At 36.9% G+C, this 21,399-nt stretch overlaps 1 protein-coding gene across 2 annotated transcripts in view; it reads left to right on the forward strand.

Annotated features, from left to right (window-relative positions):
- The window catches only part of Fgf13 (fibroblast growth factor 13), a 471,678-nt gene that overhangs the window by 278,919 nt on the left and 171,360 nt on the right, over window positions 1–21,399 (forward strand). For both annotated transcript variants that reach the window (XM_048335843.1, XM_048335844.1), the window contains exon 3: window positions 6,271–6,438. In XM_048335843.1, coding sequence (XP_048191800.1) covers window positions 6,271–6,438 — 168 coding nt within the window. The remainder of the gene's footprint in view (window positions 1–6,270; window positions 6,439–21,399) is intronic.

The raw sequence follows: 21,399 nt of genomic DNA on the forward strand, positions 1-21,399 counted from the left end.
GGTCCAGTGATGCTCACTTATAGAGGGGTTTATGCTGGTTCATGTACCCCTGTATGGCAGTGTTCAGAGACTTTTTGGTTATCACATAGAATGTGTTATTGGGGTCTGGTGAGTAGAGGTCAGGGAAGCTGCTCAAAATCCACAACTGCACAGAACACTGGCATATAACTATGAATGATTGGGCCCCAAATGCCCAAAGTACCAAAAAATATCCCTTGTCTAGTCTAGATATCTTATTTGTGAAGTTATGAAAGTGAGATTCAGACAAGTAAAGCAATAATTCTAGAGGTCACTCAGAACATGGCAAGGCAGGGTGGGAAACCTTGGTTTTCTTATCACTGGATTGAAGTGTTCACCAGTACATCTCTCACATGGAGAACATTCCACTGTAACTCCCACTTACTGTGTTCCTGCTTGGTGTCTGACTGTGTTACACTTCCCACTTATTCCTACCCAACTTATTTTTCACATGTATAGATGATCTTCCCCCAATAGACTGAAACGTAGTTCTTGCTCTTGAAGCTTACGTTCAAATCTTGAAGGAAAGGCACATAGATATGTATATGTACATTTATATATACATATACACATGTCTGAAGAGGAACATTTGACTTATGCACACACATATGTGAAGAGGAGCATTTGATACATATATATGTGTGTGTGTGTGTGTGTGTGTATTTAATCTAACTTTTCAACAAAGGCCCATACCCCAAAAGCTGTCCTAAGCTGTCACAGGATAAATTTTCTAAACCAATGTGGAAATGAAGAGTAAGGTGTAAGCTGGCCATTTGCCTTAGCAGTGTGTGAAGGCTGCCTGAAGGAGGACCGTAATCATTTTGTTAAGAGTTCCTCGGGTGTGGTTTATGAGAAAGCAATGTTCTGGACCCCACGTGTACAATAGCTAACAAGACATCATGCCCCTAATGTAGGAAACTTGCATTCATGTGGTAAGACTCAGACAAGCGAAAAAAGGCATATATAGATAAAATATTTAGAGATTATGAGTTCAACCGTATCAAAGGTGGATTAAAAGGCATGTTTGAGGAGGACCATTTTAAGTGAAGTACATACAAAGGCAGTCAGAGGACACAGTAAGTGCCAGACCTTGAGTCAGTAACACCTAGAATATCCTAGAAGTTTGTGGAATCTAGTGTGAGCAAGAAGAGAAACATGTGGTAAAATTGAGGATTTGGGAGCCCACTATGTCATGATTGGAACCCAAAGGAAGTTGGTGTAGAGGCTTAGAGAGGTAAATGGAGGACAGTAACTGAAACTCCTAGAAAGATTTTGAAAAGTTTCTTCTAATTTCACCATGGCAAATGAATATTGGCATTAGTCTGCTTCATTTTGTGAATTAATTTACTTGTGTATATTTAAACTTACCAACTTGATAGTACCCACTGTGACAGTAAAGTTTAAACAACATATAAACATAAATAAGTAGATAGCTGGGAGGCAAAATGGAAGTCTTAGCTAAACAGGCTGTACTTGTACATACTTTTCAGCACGACAGGTGCTCAGAGACATGGAAGACTAATTGCAGTAATTACTCCATTTTCATCTCACTTCTTTCTGATTATAGGACATTTGGTCCTTATTTTACGTTTCACCAAAGTTGTAAAGTAGTTTCTTGTACTCACTAATATATGTCTGATAATTTAATAGTCTTATTGTTGTATCCATTTCTGTTTCCTGGGTAATTTCAGATTTGCTTTGATTTAAAATCATGTATTGTTAATCATGTTGTTATCTTTGCAAAGAGTTAATTTAAAAGGGAAAAAAACAAACAGCCAAACTAGCATCATCAAATAACTGAGGGTTGGTAGTTATTTCCAGTTTGTAGCCAGCAAACCTTGTGAATTCCCATGGCCTGATCAGGGCACAGGTGCGTTTTGTGGCATTGACTAAATAGATAAATGGGCTGGAGCTGGTTCGTTTGCTGCCTTTGAATAAAGAAAGAAAAATTCACAGGAGAAAGAGGGAATCTTGGAAGGCAAGGAATACTGAAGGATCTGATTACTGCTCATGTATGAGTGCTTTGATAAAGTAGTGTAACTTCGGGCTTGATAACAAGCACTTTGTAATCCTCACTTCTAGGCTGGGCTTTTCCAGTAGGTAACTGGCTGTGGGACTTTTATGAAGTCATTTTCCATCCCTAGGCTTTATGTTTTAAGACAGAAGTGTTACATTGCATTGTCTCTATAGAACTTTTTTTTTCAAATGACACATTCTTGTAGTTTGGGTCATAATAACACTATGTTCATTAAGCCCAATGTTTTATCTGTTGATACAACTTCATAAAGAATTAGAATTATAACATGTGGGAAAGATAAACGAATAACTTGCTTAAGTAAAATGCATTTAAATGATAGCGTACATTGGAATCTTTAAATTTTAGCAGAGATTGTTCAATTTTCCTATAACAGTCCCTTACTATGTCCAGTTTGCAAAAGGAATATTTTAGCAAATATGGATATCTTAAGTCAGATCAGCAGGCTTAGTAGACTCTATCATATTCTCTTCTCTTACTGCTGAGTCTTCCCCGATCCTGTCCTTTATCTTCATATTTGCTGAGAAAAGTAGGAGGTGGTACAGTTGTCAATTCAGTGCTTTTTTGCTGAAAAAACAGACCTGGATGGAAGATGGCCTTCCTAAGCATTGTCAATAGAATGTTTTACGCAGTGGGAACAAGCTCTTTCATAAATTGTGCTCCTAACTCTCATCCTACCATTTAAGGTCACTAATTCTTGTCACCTCTTTGAGTATGCCACCTGTCAATGTCTGTGTGTTTGTGGATGTGTGGATTTGCATGTGTGCACTTGTCTCTTCTCACTCTATGGTACTCCCATGGGACATTGGAGTCCTGAGGGGGTGAGCTTGGTGATCAAGGCTGGGAACACTGGCTGTGGAGGTGACATTTCTGCACAGAGATCTACTCCTTGGCCGTTGTAAGCATTGAACTCGGCAGCCTTCCACAAAGGATTCAGATCCTAGGTCCATAATAGCTTAGAACTCCGAAACAGGTGGAAGCTTTGTGAGACTTCATTGACAACTTAATCGCTGGAGATTTTTTTTTTGTCCAACTCTAAGACTGAATAAATCTATTGCTAGAAAAGGTAACAAGTCACTTAGTGCTACGGAAGTGTGAAAATAGCACAGACAGTCACAGTCCTTTAAGGGAGCCCTGAAAATAAGTGGATTTCATATCATAGTTTTAATTTTTCATTCAAAATATCCTCAAGTTCATAAATTTAATAGACTCCACTGAGTGTTGCTTATACAGTGGCTACAACTGATTGGAAAATGAAGAACATTTCTAACTTGTGGTCAACAGAACAAAACCAAGCTACTGTTAAATTGACTATTATTTCTTCTTTTTTTCAATTTGAATTGACTGATGTTTGAGGTGTTAAGTACAGACAACCTGAGATCCAGAGCTAAGCCATTAACTCCCAGATGTTCATGATTTCCAAGGAAATGTTCTGTGCCTGTGGTTATTACTCAGATTGCTCCTTAAATGCTCTCATCTTGGAACCTTTTGCACTTGCTAAATTCAATTTGAAGAGAGAATAGGAGAGAGAAGGAATTTTGTGGAAAGCAATTATACTACACTGTGGTGATCTTCATGCTTTCCCCATCATGATGAATTTGGGGGTAAGGTCTTGTGTCACTCAGCATTTTGCTTTCACTGGAATTGTGTTGTATGTTACAGATAACCAGTTGTATCCAATTAAACAATAATGATGGCAGTGCAAGGCATTTTCTGGGAATTAATGACCAGCTGGGAAAAGCTGATGGCTGGAGAGTCAGCCAAAGGCTATTAGCTTCAGTCCACCATTAATCTCCAGAAATACCCATTTGTAATATTATTATTGGTATTGCACAATGAAAATGGAAGACAATTTCCTAATATTTGCTATGTTCTCATGAATCACAAGTTCCTTAGACACTGTCCAAAAATCATTGTTTTCTTTTTGGTTCTCCAATTGTTTTTTTTTTACTGTTAAAATATATCTCACATATAGAAATAGATGAAAATGGAATTTCTCAGTTTTCATATAATCATGAGTTTTTTTTAAGCGTTCAAATTTGGGGAGTTTAAATATTTGGGATGGTAAAACCAAAATTTGTCTTCAGCTGTGATACTAGAATTTGATAAGTGTCTATATTACCATAACTATCTGCTTGTGGCAGGAAATTGTTGGAAATGTTTTGAATTAGCAGCTGTTGCTATCAGAGATGCTCATTCACCAACAAGATTCTATGAAGTTATAGCAATATTCCTAGTAAATGAAGAGAGCTCTCTGCCCAGAAAAGCTGTTGTGGTGTGTCTATATAATATTTTGGATTACTGCCGCTGAATGCTAGAGGAAAACAGGGAACTGACTAAAATATTCATCACCTTCTTGCATAATTTAGTGACTTATAAAGGAAGACAACAATCCACATATAGGGAAGCTATCAAGAACTTGTCCTAAACTCAACATATAAATTTAAAAGCTATGCTGGATTTCATGCTATTTTCTCCCAACATGAAAGATATTTTTTAATTTAAATTTTATTTTTGAGCTAACCTACATTTATAATATGAGGTTCATGGTTAAGTCTAATGCCTGTTTTCCAACAGGTTTTCTTTTAACCAATTGCTTTCTTTAAAAAAACAAATAATGTCATTAGAGGGGGGCTGTTGGTGGTTCATGACAGTAATCCTACCTATTCAAAAGGCTGAGATCCAAGGATCACAATTCAAAGCCAACCCAGGCAGGAAAGTCAGTGAGACTCTTATCTCCAATTAACCACTAAAATACTGGAAGTGGAGCTATGACTTAAGAGGTAGAGTGCTACCCTTGTGTGAAAAAAAGGGCCAAATCCAGGCCCTGAGGTCAAATTATAGTACTGGCGCATGCGCACGCGCACACATACACACACATTAATTTTATTTTCGAATTAGCTTACATTAATAATACAAGGAGTCAGCGTACTTTATACATGCTCCTCCCCAACACCATAATCCCATACCTCTCCTTCCCATTTTCTTTTCTCAAATAGCATTGGGTGGGCTTTATTATGCAGCATTCATTGTGTTGTGTTGTGATATATAGAAACCTCTTTCCATCCACTTCACCCCTCAGGCCCACTAAGATCCCAGCCACTGAGTTAGGAATACTTTGCCAAACAGAGTCTTGAGATGAATTCAGCCAGAAGCTGTTTATTTCTTACAAACACCAAGCGCTATTTTCCAGTAAGAAGTTTGCTAGTGGTATATATCAGTCCTTCTAAATGCATGTTAAGTGTATGCATTTGGGGGAGGAGAATGAGTCAGCATGTCATTAATCACAGCTTTGGAGGTGCTGACTCACTCCTAGTGAAATGGAATGGCCTCATTGGTAAAGGGTGTGAAATTGAAAAAAAAAAAAAACAACAAAAAAAACGAAATCCATTGTGGTATCAATTCCCTGTTACTGCAAATGCAGATGAAATTTGCACCCACTTGAGTGGGTGGTTTGCAGACAAAAGAAAGTAGCAATGGTCCCTATAAAGACAAAGGTATGTTTTTTGCAGGAGAGAAAACTGCAGTACACTAGTGGTGCAAAACTCCTGTTTAGGGAATGTGCAGGAATCCTTGAAAGAAAATGGGATTGAGAAGGAGCCTGCTGTACAGCTAATACCAAAATCAGTAAACCTGGCTCTTCTCATTTCCAATCCAGGCGTGTAGGTCTTTGATTCACTGTTGATTTTTTTTTGGGGGGGGGGTCTCTCAGGACTTTTGAACATTCCCATTGGGAATGAAAGCATAAAGAATAAGTTGGAAGTTAAACTCTTGACAGGAGAAGACCAAGAAAAGATAAATAAATGAATACAATGATTATTGGTTTCCATTAGGCAGTTGTACCTGTAAATATCTATATTGGAACTTAAATTGGATCATGTGAGCTCCTCACACATGATGTTCATTTAGGTAGGCTATAGGTTTCAATATTAAAATGTTACTCCATTGGCGGGTACTATTTAACATAGCTCTATTTTCATTGTACTAGCAGTAGAGTTATATACAATAGATGAGCTATTCTAGGGGCTGTAGTTTTTGTTGTTTGTTTGTTTTGTTACAGTCAACCTCTATAAAGATAGTGTGCAAGATGTTACATGGGAGAAGCTTTGTGTAGGCATGTTGTGTCATTAGTTTTCCTGGGAATAGGTTTGATTGGCTATGTTCACTGCTTTCATGAAACCCTAACTTGAGTTCATTTTGTTATGTGGTGACCACAGTTCTGGATGACGCCCCCCCTGGCACACAGGAATACATTATGTTACGGCAAGATTCCATCCAATCTGCGGAATTAAAGAAAAAAGAGTCCCCTTTTCGTGCTAAGTGTCACGAAATCTTCTGCTGCCCGCTGAAGCAAGTACACCACAAAGAAAACACAGAGCCCGAAGGTTTGTGCACGACACACGTGTGTTTTGCTTGTTTTCTCTCATTCTTTCTCTCCTTTTTTATTTTATTTTATTTTATTTTTTGGTTGTTTGGTTTTGGATTATGCATTGCCCTCTGGTGTGCTGTGTGTTGTTCGGCCCCTGCAAAAGCTAGGAGGCCCCTTGGCATACTGGTGAATGTGTTATGGAGTCTCAAACAAGAGGCTGTCTAACACAGTCATCACTAGCACAGCACGCAGCATCCTTCTGCTTTTTGCAGCTGAAGCATTATCAGTTGATGTCATGACACTGTCCCATTCTGGCTGCCCAAATCGCTTGCTCCTGTAGCCAATATCTGGCTAAGTCTGTCCCCATCACCTTGCCTTCCTGAAGTTGCAGTTGGCTGAGGAATGATACTTTTAAAATACACTACTGAGAAGATTATTTCAAATGTTCTACCTTCCCTCTACCCTTAGAAAGCTTGTGCCTTGCGCTAGAAGAATGCTCACGATCTATCTAGTTTGCCAAAGCAGGTGCAGACTTCCAGTGTAATGCACGTCTAGTTGCCCTTTGCTAGAGTAAAATGCATGCTATAAGGAAACAATGAGTAGTTTGTGTTTCTTTTCAGCTCAAGTACAGGTTTGGACAACTCTACTTGCTGTTACTTAAACTCATATTAAGAAGGTATTCATTCTATTTCATGTCACACATTTATCTAAGGTATTTTATTGGCCAGAAAGGAATGTGTTGATCAAACAGACAGACAGACAGACAGACAAACAGATAGATAGATAGATAGATAGATAGATAGATAGATAGATAGATAGATAGATAAACTACAACTTTCATATGACAAATGAAATGTGCTATTTGTTGTCATCTGTGTACATTTAAACTTCCAAAATGAACTTTGGATATTATAATGCATATGATAACTTATAATACAGCCCATTTTCTACTGATACCAAATAATTGTGATGCATTTTCCCGATGTTTAACATTGGAAGTGACAAAATACATTTATCCATTGGCAGTTGGGAACACTTTTGTGTAAATAGTTTTTGTATGTGTACTAAAATAGTACTACTTGGTCCATATTCCAAGTTGTTCTTTTCAAAATTATAGCAATACACATTCTTTCTGATCTGGAGAACACTATCACCTGGTTGTGTTAGAAGTTTGATATGTAAAGAGATTACTCTACATGGACTGGGATCCATAGTTTTTGGTACCAAAATTTTATGTCGGCTTCCCTTTCTCTTTCATTTTTCCTTCTCGCTCTCTTTTTAAAATTGTTGCCCCTAAATGATTACCCACATATCTTTATGCTTAATTCTGTTTCAGCAGAATAGAGTATTCACATCTATTTTCCATCCATGGTTTGTTATCTAAGCTTTCCACTTGAGGTATGAGTTATGATGTCCAATACATTTTCATCTGCATGTGAAAATCATGACTCTTCACTGAGTAAAATCAGCCTCAGGGTGCTGTATTTTGACATTTCCAAAAGGAAAATTTTAACCAGTGACAACTACTTTACTGTACACAATCTCTTCCAATATATTCCTCTTTCTTCTCTCTCAAATTATATATGCTTGTACACACAGTAGTTTTATACTTGCAAATTTGGCTGAGAATGGTTTGGGAAAGAAAAAATAAGTCATTTAGTCTGCTGGTTAAATTCAGTAAAGCAATTAGTTGGAAACCTAAAATCGTTTTAACGGTACTTTGGATTAAAAAAAAACAGTTGAATAAATTTAACACCCCATTTTTATTATATATACTTTTGACATGATTAATTTTCAAGTACCATCTAGAGTATTCTGAATACTCTTGTGAATATTTTCAGCTGTGAAGAATTCTTTAGAAATGGATGGCAGTTAAATTCTTTTCTACAAGTTTTGAACAGGTTTTCATCTATAATTTTATCCATGTATCGCCTGACTGCCATCATGATACATGCTTCTGTCATCTTTTCATTTATATACTCTGATGATGGGTTATTTGTTTTCAGGTTGAAGATTTCCCTTGCTCTTGCCTTTCAGGAATGCTGGGGATATTGGACCTAATAGATCCTTACTTATTGCTATGAATTATTTTGTAAATACCATTACATGTATTAGAGATTCGGAGGTAACATTTTAATATGACATTTTAATATAACATTTTAATAATAATGCATCACTTATAATAAGGGCACAGAAGCTAATGATGAACTGAGGCTGTCAGATGAAAATACTTGATCTCTGTATAGATTAGCAGGAAACCTATAGATTAACAGAAAACCATATAACAGAGAACCTTACATGAAGGCCAAAGAAAACATGCTGTAGGACTGAAATAACCAACGAATGCTGAAAATACCATGCTTACTTCATGTAAGCAATCCACCCTCTCATTTCCAGGAGGTGGGTTTGGAATGGTTTAGTGACCATGCTGGCAACCTGGAAGATTTGGAGGAATATTAGTTTAAAATGCTAGCTGGGAGTTGGCGGTTCATGCCTATAATCCTAGCTACACAAGAGGCTGAAATCTGAGGATCACGGTTCAAAGCCAGCCTGAGCAAGAAAGATATTGAGACTCTTATCTCCAGTTAACCACCACAAAACCGGAAGTGGTGCTGTGGCTCAAGTGGTAGACCATTAGCCTTGAGCTGAAGAGCTCAGGGTAGCACTCAGGCCTTGAGTTAAAGTCCCATGACCAACAATAAATAAATAAATTGCTATAATGTAATTTCTTCATTTCTCAATGTTTGTGTCATATTTTGATATAATTAGTAGAAATAAAAGGGTTCCTTATTACAAATGGATATCACATTGTACTTAAATTATGTGGAAATTTGGGAGCATGTTATTGTCATGTGAAGCATTTGGAAGATATATTCCCACCCTATTTTATCTGTGCAAAGGCGTAAGAACTTAACATCGGTTTTAGATGTCCAACAACTTCATGGTAAGAGAAACAATGCTTAATGCATACATTGTTTGCTCTATGCAGTGTTAACTTTGCAGTATGATCTCTTCAAAGCACATAATGTTCATACAACATCAGAAACTCTCAGGTGGTATACATTAGACAATTCTTTGAGATTTGTCAAAATAAATTTGAATTGTATGTTTTAAAAATGATTAAATTATGTCAAATACATATGTATATATGCACGCACATGCACACACATATATAAATCTGGAATTAATTTGTTTTTCCTTACTAAATTTCCAAAATTGTGCCTTTTGCTAGAAGTATTGGTGTTTCTTTTTATTGGTAGAGATTTATAAGGAGCAGATTATTTCCATATTTCATGATCCCACTAGATGTGGTACTGATAGGTAGATAATACTGTCATGATTAAGTCTCTTTTAATCACATGTATATATTTGTTTGTTATTAGGGTTAGAACATAGAGCCTGGTGTTTGCTAGACAGGAACTCTATCATTTGAGTCATACACCAAGCCCTTTAAAGTTGTTTTGGGGTTATGTCAAGGCCTTCATAATCCATACAAAAATACCTAGATTAAAATACCTCACTGGACTTTTTTTTTACTTTAAATTTTTTGAGCTAGCACTTGCATATTTTTATCTTTAATTATAATTTTTGTATTTGATATTACATACACCGTATTTTATTTATAGTATACATGATATATATTAATATTATATTATTCCAGTGATTGTACAAAAGAGTTACCATTCAAAAAATCAGGGTATGAATAAACTGAGCATTGATCAATGTCACCACTTTAATCATTTCCTGTTGCCTTCAAATCCAACTCTTCCCCTCAAATTTCTTAATTTCATAGGAAATGCAATGAATATTATGACTGTCTTCTCTCCTTCTCTTCACTGAAACCAAATTATACTTTGTCAAAGGCAATTTTCTATTAATAAATAGCCAATTCCAAAACAAGTTTTAATTTGTTCTCAATACTTGTGATTTTTGGTGATGTGATTGTCTCCATCACTTACAACTGAGAACTTACATGAGTACTGGAATTTGACTGAAGACACACATACAAATATCTGAGCATCTAATTTGGCCCACTACCAGCAATATTCTTTGTTATAAGAAAGCTGCATGGAGAGAAGAGAACATTACCAAAATCTTTTTTTTACTGTTCCAGTAGCCTTTGGCAAAGGAAAATATAATCTTCAAAGCTTTGTTTCATTATTCATTTTTTTTTGTTCTGTGCCATGTGTGCCAAAATGAAACAACTGATTTGGAGCCACTCCTGGAAGCCAGTATATTGGCAGCAGAGTTTCTCCTTCTGAAATACCACTCGCTGATGTTTAAAGATGGTTAAAAAGAACGACAGCAAGATATACATGCTTACGAGCAGGTCATATAAGTAAATCATAAATTCCTACTGTTTGCTTTTAGGACCAAACATTCTGATTACAATGGTAAAATTGTCAGTTAATGTGTTCTAAAAATATTCCCAAGCTCATTGACTTATCACCATTTTTAAATCAGGCATTTGGACTCTTCCCTGTAGTTCCATTTTCACATGAGATCTCTCTCAGTCTCTTTTTGTCTCTGTCTGTCTGTCTGTCTCTCTCTCATACACACACACACACACACACACACACACACACACACACACACATTTTCTCCCTCAGGATTTCCAAAACCATTTTATCCAGAGAAGTGTCCAACCATAGGATAATATTTGCTCAAGCATGTCAAAGAAAGTCTACAACGAGAAAAATTTTGGTCTAAATATTAAGGGGATATATCTATAATTATCACAATGATGTTACTTTGCTAACATCTTAGTTTCTTTACTTTGGAAAGAACACATGTCATTGTGAACATCAAGCTTATGTATCTGGTAGGAGAGAAAAAGGTAGATGAATATTAAGCAGAATGCTGACAGAAATGTTCAGTTTTTCATCTTCATATTTTGTCAAATTTATTGTCTCCTGTTGTGCCTATCTCATTTTAATACTAATTTTCCTTTGAAAAAAACAAGTTAGTATCAATTTGAATTAACAGTTTGATATGAGTAAACTATGGTTATTATGTTATTTTCTTGTTGAGATAGAATTGGGCAACAGTTTTGGGTGCCTGACACCTGAATTGATATAACTGGGTACCATCTCTGTCCACTTGAGGATGTGAACTGAGAGATATTCAATTAGAATATAGTAACTATGAATGGATGCAAAAAGTTTATGCTACCTCTTTCTGTCGCAAAATAAATCCTGGCCTAGGGTCACCCTGCTATTGATGGCACCCTGAAGGATGACATGAAAATGACAGAGAGCTGTCCAATAATTGAAGCCAAAGGCACCTTAGTTGTAGAATCTCAAACAAGAAATCCAAAGGCCCTGTTGATTAGGAAGGGATGACCCCCTCCCCCCCCCACAATTGTCACATCTGTTTGTCTTGGTTGTATTCAACTATTTCTTAGAAAACAACTTATTGTGTCCTAATAATATTAGAAATGGCACTGAAACATGTTTTCTCTTTCCTCACCTTATGGCAGCCCACATAAAATTGAGTCATGGTTTGGGGACAGCTTCTACTCTCTGGAAAAGTCATAATCTAATAAAGGGAGTATACTTAGCAAGCAATAATTCAATTTGAGGACAGGATGAGCATTAATTATTCCCTTATTGAATATGTGCATCTCAATTCAGTCTCCAGGCTGGTTTTTACAAATAGAAACTAATAACCATTCGTTCTCTGAGAATATGATTCACTTTTTAAAGGAGCAGGCCTCCCATCGCATCATGGTGGTGCTCTTTTCCTAAAACAAACATGTTCCTCCTTTGTAATTCCCTTTTTGGTCTTCCCTTAGTTAATATAGGGAGTAGATGTTTCTGTTGTGTGAATCCAGCACTGATGGCCCATTTAAGTCATTTATATTTTGTGTAATACTGCTCTAGTAAAGTGATTTGAAATGTCCACTGGATACATGATAGTATACAGTGGCGATTTTGGTATTTTTTAAAAGGCTCAAATCAAAGTAGGACATTAAAAACATTTGGAAATGATTCATCCTTATGGGTACCAGTGCCTTCAAAGCCATTATATCAGGCATCCTGTTGTGAACGTGCTCCTGCCCTTTGGTGTCTCCACAACATTTCTTGCTCTATTTCTTTCCATAGCCAGTTGACAGTTCAATTTTTTAAAATCTGCCCTTCTGACTCAGTACTGTTGTAACCTAGCTAGACTAGCTTCCATAACTTCAATAACTGTTTACTTTTTTCCCAAGTCAAGGCCATCCCCTAATATTATAGAAGTTTTTCTTTACTGATGTACAGGAATGTTCTGCTACTTCTTCTCCAATGTCAACCCTATATTTTTATTTCATGCTTCAGATGAAACCCATGAACATGGGCATGATTTACCAGTGAACTTTAATCCCCAAGTCTCTTTCTTTTAAAATGATTTAAATTGTCTTTAGTTAACAAATTAGTTTTGGTTCAAAGTGCCAACTGAAATATACAATGCATCTCCATCATAGTCATCATTCTCCTCCACCTTTATCTGTCCTCTCAAGTTTCCTACTTCTGGTTTCACATATGTTTTAAATATTATGACTACCTTTGCACACAATTCCTTCCTCCTGGTAAGTTATTTACCTGGTTAAGAAGAATGTGGAATGGGCTATCATCTTTTCCTCAGCTTGTTAATAATAATCATAGCAATGTTTTCAAATTATATTTTAATCATATATCTTGGTGAAAAGATAAATTTTGCAGTCAAATACATTTCCCCAATTTCACACCACCCATAGAGTGTTATATTCTTATAAAGCTTTTGAGGGGTCTTGTGGATTAGGAAACTGGTAGCTTCAGGCAGTTTCATAGTGAGCAACATCGTGTAGATACTGGAACGTACACCGCACCATTAGGAACATGCCACCATGGGAAGGGGGCTGTTGCTTTCACTGAGCAGTGTATTTTCATGAAAGATGGCCTTTGAAAAGTAGGATACACCTGAAGATGATGCCTATTTTCTGCTTGGACCCCAACATAGCACATGCTACCAAAGTATAATCTGTGGACCAGGGCTTAATTGGAAATTCTTTGTTACTCATCTATGATGAGATAAGGAGTTGGTGCCAGAATGCAAATAATGCACTTTTGCCATTATGAAGAAAAAGATGACTGTATTCCTGTGAAAAATAATGTTCGCTAAGCTAAAAAAAATTATTCAGTGTCATAGTTCACAGACCAGCCCTAGATTTGAGGTCCATAAATAAGTAATAACTACCCTAGGTTAGTGGCCCTCAATCTTGTCTTAACATGGGAATCATCCAAGGATATATTTTAAATAATATTGATATGTGGACTTCACATTAGACTAAACTCAGCCAAAAAACAAAAAAATAAAAACCTACAGAAACTTTTTTGGTGGAGGCTCACCATGGGTTCTTAGAAAAATCTCCCAAAGAGTTTCAAATATGTTAACTGAGCTGGAAGCAGTACTTTTTAAAAATAATCACCTTAGCATGAGGTCTGCTTCTTGATATCAGCTGTCAATTTAAAAATCTTATCATGTTGATTGCATGGTTTCCACAGGAGGTACCTGTGATTAGAGGACACAGCTGGACAAGCAGCACTTACTGTGACCTTTAGAGCTTGTAGGTATTGAGGTATACATCTTCCCCGCCCCCCCCCTCTCTCTCTCACACACACACACACACAGACACACACACACACACACACACACACACACACACACACACCTTTTTGAAACTTTCTTGTCTTGGTCATTCTGCATTTTTAGAAAAATAATCAGACATTTGCATATAAGAGTGAGAATATGCCACTTATAACCAACATCCTTTCTTAAAAGCAACAGTTATCACATTCATTTTGCTCGCAGACTCTGATGTACCTTATAAATGTGGGCAGAAGCACTGCCTATAGATTCGTGTGCTCAAAAGAAGCTGGAGAAGGAGAAAGGGGTTCTGAAAAGCACTCCTATTCTTTACTGATCTACTACTGCTCTGGAGTGAGCGGGTGAATGAATCTTGGCACAAGCAGCTGGTGGCCTGAGTGTTAGTCCATGAGTTACACCAGAAGCTGTCATCGTTGACACATTGCTTTCTTATCACACAGACATAATCAGCTACTGCAGCTTAGAATTATTACAGCAGTATATATGCGAAGACTGACTATGACGTGATTGGGAGACTTTAATTGCCATCAATGTTTATAAATCATTCTTAGCATTTCAAATTGCATTGGTACAGGTATTCATTCATTATATTCTACAGTATTTTTAATGTGTTTAAGAATAAACAGCTTGAATAATGCCCTCTGGAAAGCATTGAACAAGCGATGTTACATCCTTCATTTTATCAACACTTCCCCTTGTCTTGCCTCACAGCCAATGTCCACACTGGACAACGGAAATCAAAGCCACATGTCTACTTTCATCCAGGTGATAGCAAAAATCTACTTAGCTATTTTAAGATATGTATTCTCAGAAGAGTTCCAAAGCAACCTTTAGACATATCCAACTTTGGCAGCAACGAACAACATTAGCTTGAAAACCAGAGTCCCAAGAGGGTAAGGGAAGAGAGAAGCCTTCTATTGGGCCACTCTACACCGAGGGGAAAGCAACAGGTGGGGCCACTTAATGGCACAGTAACCAAAGCCATGCCAGCATGACACTACTACCAACCACCTTTGAGCTGGTGAGGAAAAAAGCAGAAAGGTTAAATCACTGGCCCAGTAAATGGCAGAGCTCCATTCAAATCTAGTTTTTGTGAGTTTCAGTTTTGTTCTTCTTGTTCCACACATGCATTTGTCACTTGAAAAGAATTGTGGTGCCAGAAAGTCTTTTGCTTAAAGGAATATGTTGTGGTCCATACCTCATCTTTAGCTTTGTGGGAGCAATAGAATATTTTAAGCAAAAGGGACTCAGGAGATGTTTACTTATTCTTTTGACCCAGGAATGGGTGGAGTTTGGCACTCAGAAGGAATTAGTGAAGAGATCCTTACCCTAAAGTATCTAAAGACTTTGTGCTCACAAACAAAACAGCATGGTTAGTAAATACTTAAATTGCATTTGAATACGACAGAACTTGTCATAGATAAAAGACCAATAAGGTACTTTGCAGATATTCTTTCCTACCTAGGATAGAAAATGAGAAAAGATATTCTAATTATTCAATTTTTTCTCAGTTTGCTAAAACCACCACTACCTCACCACTATAGGTTAAGATGTTACCTAGAAATCGGGATATTAACAATGAATGTTATGCCTTTACCAGGAATTGAGCTTGGCTTTCTTGCTCATGGCTAGTGGTCTGCGTCTTGAGACATATCTCCAGTCTGGTTGTTGTGCTGGTTCATTGGAGATGGACTTTCTTAGATTTTTCTGCTTAGGCTGTCTTTGTACCATAATTCTCCAGGTGTAGCATATCTCTCCTGAGTAGCTAGTGTTACAGGTGTCAGTCACCAGTGTTTACCACAAACTATCATTTATCAGTTATCCATCTTAAGGTTATTGATAATAAAAACTATGGACAATATATACTGAAATTAGTATGTGCCACTAATGTGCTCTAACATGATAATTCTTACAATTGTTTTAAAATTAATTTAATTCCTTATTATTATAGAAGTGTGATACAGAGGGATTACAAGTACATGAGTCAGGTAATGAGTAATTAGAACAATATTTGAAGGGAGGTGGTATTCAGACTCTAAGAACTGCAGTAACGGTTCCAAGGTCACGTGGTGGGGAAATTGTTGAGCTGATATTCACATGCACATCATTACTCTGAAATCCATGACCATTATAGGAGAATGTGTTTCATACTCAAGGTGACCCTAGAAGAAGCTACCATTTTAGTCTCTACTTAGGTAGATATCAGTTATTGAGATACAGAAACAGGGAACAGGGACCTTGTTCCTGCTGTCAGAAAAATAATTTAAAGAGTGGCATTCTCCTTGGAGAAAAAGAAACAGCCAATTGTAATTTTTAAATTGTTTTCAGGGAAAATTATCATCAAATTTCTTGGTTAGAATGCTTTCCACAGTTCACAGTTAGACTTCAGTCACTGTGCTTCTGTATGTTGTTTACATAGTCTTGTTCTTACTCTCTTAAAGCCAACTGCTTCTCCCTCATAACCGTGTCTCTCACCATATTATCTGGTGACCTAAGTCCTTATGTGATAAAAACCTTCATTGCAGAGTAAGAAAGCACATGAGGAGAACATCCTGCAAAACTGGGTTGGATCACTGCCATGATATTGTTCTTTGTGACTTTTGTAACAAACAAGATTCTATTCAACAGGTATTTCCTTCCAGAAGCATAAGAGGGCCCAGGCGTTTCTGTTTTCTATATCGTTATATGGCTTGATGTTTATCTACCAATTTTAGCATGTTTAATGTGGCAAACACTTCAGGTTATTATTGTTAATCTTCTCTGCCACCTTATGACATAGAGGACTTGTGCCATGAAGGGCATGCTTGGGGGCTGGAAATGTGGCTTAGTAGTAGAGTGCTAGCCTAGCATGCATGAAGCCATGAGTTCAATTTCTCGTTACTAGATAAATGGAAAAAGGTAGAAGTGGTGCTGTGGCTCAAGTGGTAAAGTGCTGCCTCTAAGCAAAAGAAGCTCAGGGAAAGTTCGCAGCCCCGAGTTCAAGCCCCAGGACTGGCAAAATAAGAATCTACAAGTATAGAGATGTGAAATCACTTATTCACACAGTCACACAGATAGTCATTTGTCCTAATGCATTTTAAGGCAACTCTAATGCCTAGGCTTGATCTTTTCTACTGCCCTGCGATAGAGAAAAGAGTTCTCAGCACTGTCCATTCCATCGTTAGTGAGAGCTAGTTTTCAAAGAAAGCTATAGAACTATCCTAAATCTCAGCAGTGTCAATTGGATATTTCCTTTGGAAATTCTCCATATCTTGGTTTGCACATCCTGAGATATGTCACGTTTTCTTCCTTTTAGTCTCTCTATGAATGTATAGTCCCAATAGCTTCAGTTCTTCCTATGATGCTTGCTTAGCTAGAGGAATGCTTCAGCCATGAGCTGGCCCACCATGCAAAGGAAAGGAGTGAAGCACAGTTGAAACTGTTTTGTTTCCAAGGTGTAGCAAACAAAAGTAGAACAAATTTGGATCCTCCTGTTCCCATGTTTAACTCTTGCTTTCAATTTTCATGCTCACCTTAGAATACACTTTAGATTACTTTTTAGGATTGTCTTTCACAAATGCAAGGAGATTATAGGGACTCATTATAGAGACCTATATCCACATTGGAGCTATTCATACATGTCTTTTTTTGTGAGCACAGGTGACTGAGTTAGATATACAGTTCACTAAGCCTGTCAGTGGACAGGAGCTGTCTTAGTTGATTCTATTACAGATTTGCCATTGTCCCTGTGGTAACACAGTTGACTCTTCCCCTTTCAAAACTGCTATACATAGGGACAAGGAAATATGCTATTTTATGGTCACTGACTGTTATTCTAAGATGGTTTGGGGACATACACATCCACACACGTAAATACAAATGCACATACCATTATTGAAACTAGTGTACTGTGGGGGAGGGAACAGAAGCAGAAAAGGTGGAGAACTCACATGGACCCTGTACTAAAGTGTTTTCTGGGACACAACCAACCCAGCAAACCTCAGACTAATAAGAGCCCTCAATGGGATAATGTGGGTTCAAGCAAGCCATTCATACAGTGAGGACATTTGTTTAGCAGGCTGCCTCAGGCTATAAATAAAATCGTTTTCTGTTCAGGCAACAAGAAGGAACAAAGGGTATTTCAAGAAGTGGAGATTATAGAACCTGCCAGGCAATAGCTTTCCCTCCTTGTTCCTTCATCAGCTATAGTCCTGTATTTACTCACTTTTTCTCTGAGAAGGTAACATTTTTAATCTCATGTTAGACAGTTCATCAATTCATTCAATAAATCTACTTGGCATGCTTGGTTAGCTGTTCACTTAGTGGATAATTGGTTAAGTATATCTGGAATATTTGCTGAGAAAAGCAAAAAGAAATGCCCACAGCAAATGATAATTAGAAAAGCTTTTCCTCCAGTGCTTTTAGGAATGCTTTTCCTCCAGTGCACCCTTTTACCTTTTTATGTATCTGTGTGCTGGTACTGGGATTTGGCCTAGGTGCTGCCCTTGAGACTCTTGCTCAAGACTAGAGCTCTACCACTTGAGTCACAGCACCACTTCTGGTTTTCTGGTGCTTAACTGGAGTCTCGTGGAGTCTTTTTTTGCCCAGGCTGGCTTCAAATTACAATACTTAGATATCAGTCTCCTTTTTGGGGAACAACTTTTTTTGGGAACAACTACTAGCATCTTCAGAAAGATTTCTCTGTTCAGTGTGAACTCCATTAAAATAAAGCATTCATTTCATGCCCATGGATAGCATTTTACTAAATGAATATCACAAGCATAGCTGACAAAAATAAGTGCTCAATAAGTATTTATTATCACAACTTATTAATTTGACAAATTTGAACATTCTGAGTTCAATGGGCCATTTGCCCTAATTCCAAGAACCAACTGACTTTTCATAATCATCATCAACAGAATGGATATAGTTGTCAGTGCATGTTTACTGGGAGTCTGGCATAGCAAAGACATTGTGCTGGGTACTAGACACAGCATGATAAGAGAGATTCTAATTCTGTCCTCAAAGAAGAATTACAGACTGGCACAAAAGGCAGACGTTGGGCTACTTACCAGATTGTGTTGCATTAAAAATCTCTCTGGAACATATTGGCATAAAAGAGCAATTTTTTTTATTTCTCTTAGGCTCTAAGTGGCCAAGATGGTTCTGAGCTCTGTCAAACAGTTGTCCACTTGTAAGCGAGGACAGCACTGACTTTTCTCGAATAGGGTTGTGTAGCTCTCCCCCATATGTCTGTCATTGAAGTCCCATGAAGACTTTTTTGTTTTTCATCTTTTATGTTTAAATAGTTGAACAAAAAGATTTCAATTCAACATGTCAGTGTAGGAGTGCAGTGCATCTTGATCAATGTCACTCCTCCCATCATTCTTCCCCCATTTGTCCAGTGAATCCTTTATCTTTCATTCATTTATTTGCACACTCAGCAGTGATTGAGCAACTTTCTTATGTGTCAGACATCCTATAGCCTTACTTTCATATTACTCAAGAATAAGTTCCAGGTTGATAATAAATATTTAAGACCCATCAGCCATGTAGCCTGTATGTATTAAAACTATGCAGGTAGATATCTCTTTAACACATCTATTTCAAATCATTAAATACCCAAAAATGTTATTGCTATATCATGTGATAATGCTATTTTAAATATTTGGAAGAACCAGTACATAGTTTTCTGTGCTGTTTGTTCTAATTTACGTTCCTATCAATGGTGGATACAGGTGGACCTTTAACGCATATTTGCTAGCACTTGCCCTCTTTTGATTTTTAATGATAGTCATCCTAACAGATGTGAGATTACAGTTCACCCCATTTTTAATTTGTATCCTCTGGTCATTACTGAAGTTGAGTGTTGTTTTCATGCATGTGTTAGTCATTTATGTCTTCTTTTGAGATGTATCTACTTGGTTCTTTGTCCAAGAAAGAAAAGAATGATTAATTAGCAAAGTTTTAGTTTACCTAAAATCATGAAGCAGGCAAGTAGCATAAATACAGTCACCTGAAAGGGAACAGTATACCTCAAATGGAGAAATGCAGTTAGATAAGGCCAACACACCCAAAGAGGGCTTGTGCCCAGATCTTAGTAGTTGGTTGTTTTTTTTTTTTGTAATTGTCTTCTTATTAAGTTCCTTACATATTTTGTGCATAAATCCCTTATGGTTTACAAATATTTTCTCCTAGTCAATAAGTTGTCTATTTACTCTGCTGTTTCCTTTGTTTGTTTTGATGCAATCGCATCTGTCTACTTGTGCTATTTTTGTCTGTTTTTATATTTAACCAAAGATTTAAAACCAGTATGCCAAAGAAATATCTACATGCACATGTTGACTGCAACACTATTTACAGTAGGCATCTTATGGAATCAATACAGGTATCAATCACTGGATAATTTGACACCAATGACCCTTCCCTTCCTCCCTCCTTCCCTCCTCTCTCCTCTCTCCTCTCTTCTTTCTTTTCTCTCTCTCTCTCTCTCTCTCTCTCTCTCTCTCATACACACACACACAGTAGAATAGTATTCAGCCTTTAAAGGGGGAAAATGCTGGCATTATGACAATATGGACAAAAGTTAAGCAACACTCTACAAGATGAAATAAGCTAAAGTAATTGAACTCACAGACACTGAAAATACAATGTGGAAGCAGATACTATGATGGTGGATATCAGAGGCTAGAGTAGGGAAATTGGAAGATGACTATCAAACCCTACGTTTGATAGAAGGAATAAGTTTAATTTTTCTTTTTCTTGGGATCTGTTCTTATGTAAGATGCCACATTTTTGAAGTTGAGTGACTTGGGCTTCCATAACATCATGCTATACTCTGTAAATATGTACAGCTATAGTTTGTCCATCGGTAATAATATAAAAGAATAGATATTTTAAAATTGTATATTCATTAAAGAAAATATTGTAACACCCAACAGAAGGTAATTCTGTTATATCAATATATTCAATATATAATTCTGAATATCAATATATTCATATAGAATCTGTTCCAATTTTAATATAATAGGTTGCACTGGGCTACTAACACTGCCTCTAGTTACAGTTGTCACAAATCATGAGAAGACATACCAAGGGCGAGTGAGTAGATAAAAGAATGAGTATTCAGAATTGAGTATGGTATAAAAAATAAAGTATTATTATAGTTTTATTAATAATGTGCATGTGCTATAGCAAAGAATAAGTCATTTATTACCTGATTAAAATTTAATAAATTAAGTACTTATTAAAATTAAAAAAAAAAGAAAATCTTAGGCTATATAGGGAGGATGTGGCCTTCATGGAGGAAGAATAGTGAAGTTGAGCAGAATGCAGTGAGGAAGTTTTAAATTAATGTAAGCTCTTCAAATAT

This window comes from Perognathus longimembris, chromosome 28 (assembly GCF_023159225.1).
Source record: "Perognathus longimembris pacificus isolate PPM17 chromosome 28, ASM2315922v1, whole genome shotgun sequence".
NCBI classification, from domain to species: Eukaryota; Metazoa; Chordata; class Mammalia; order Rodentia; family Heteromyidae; genus Perognathus; species Perognathus longimembris.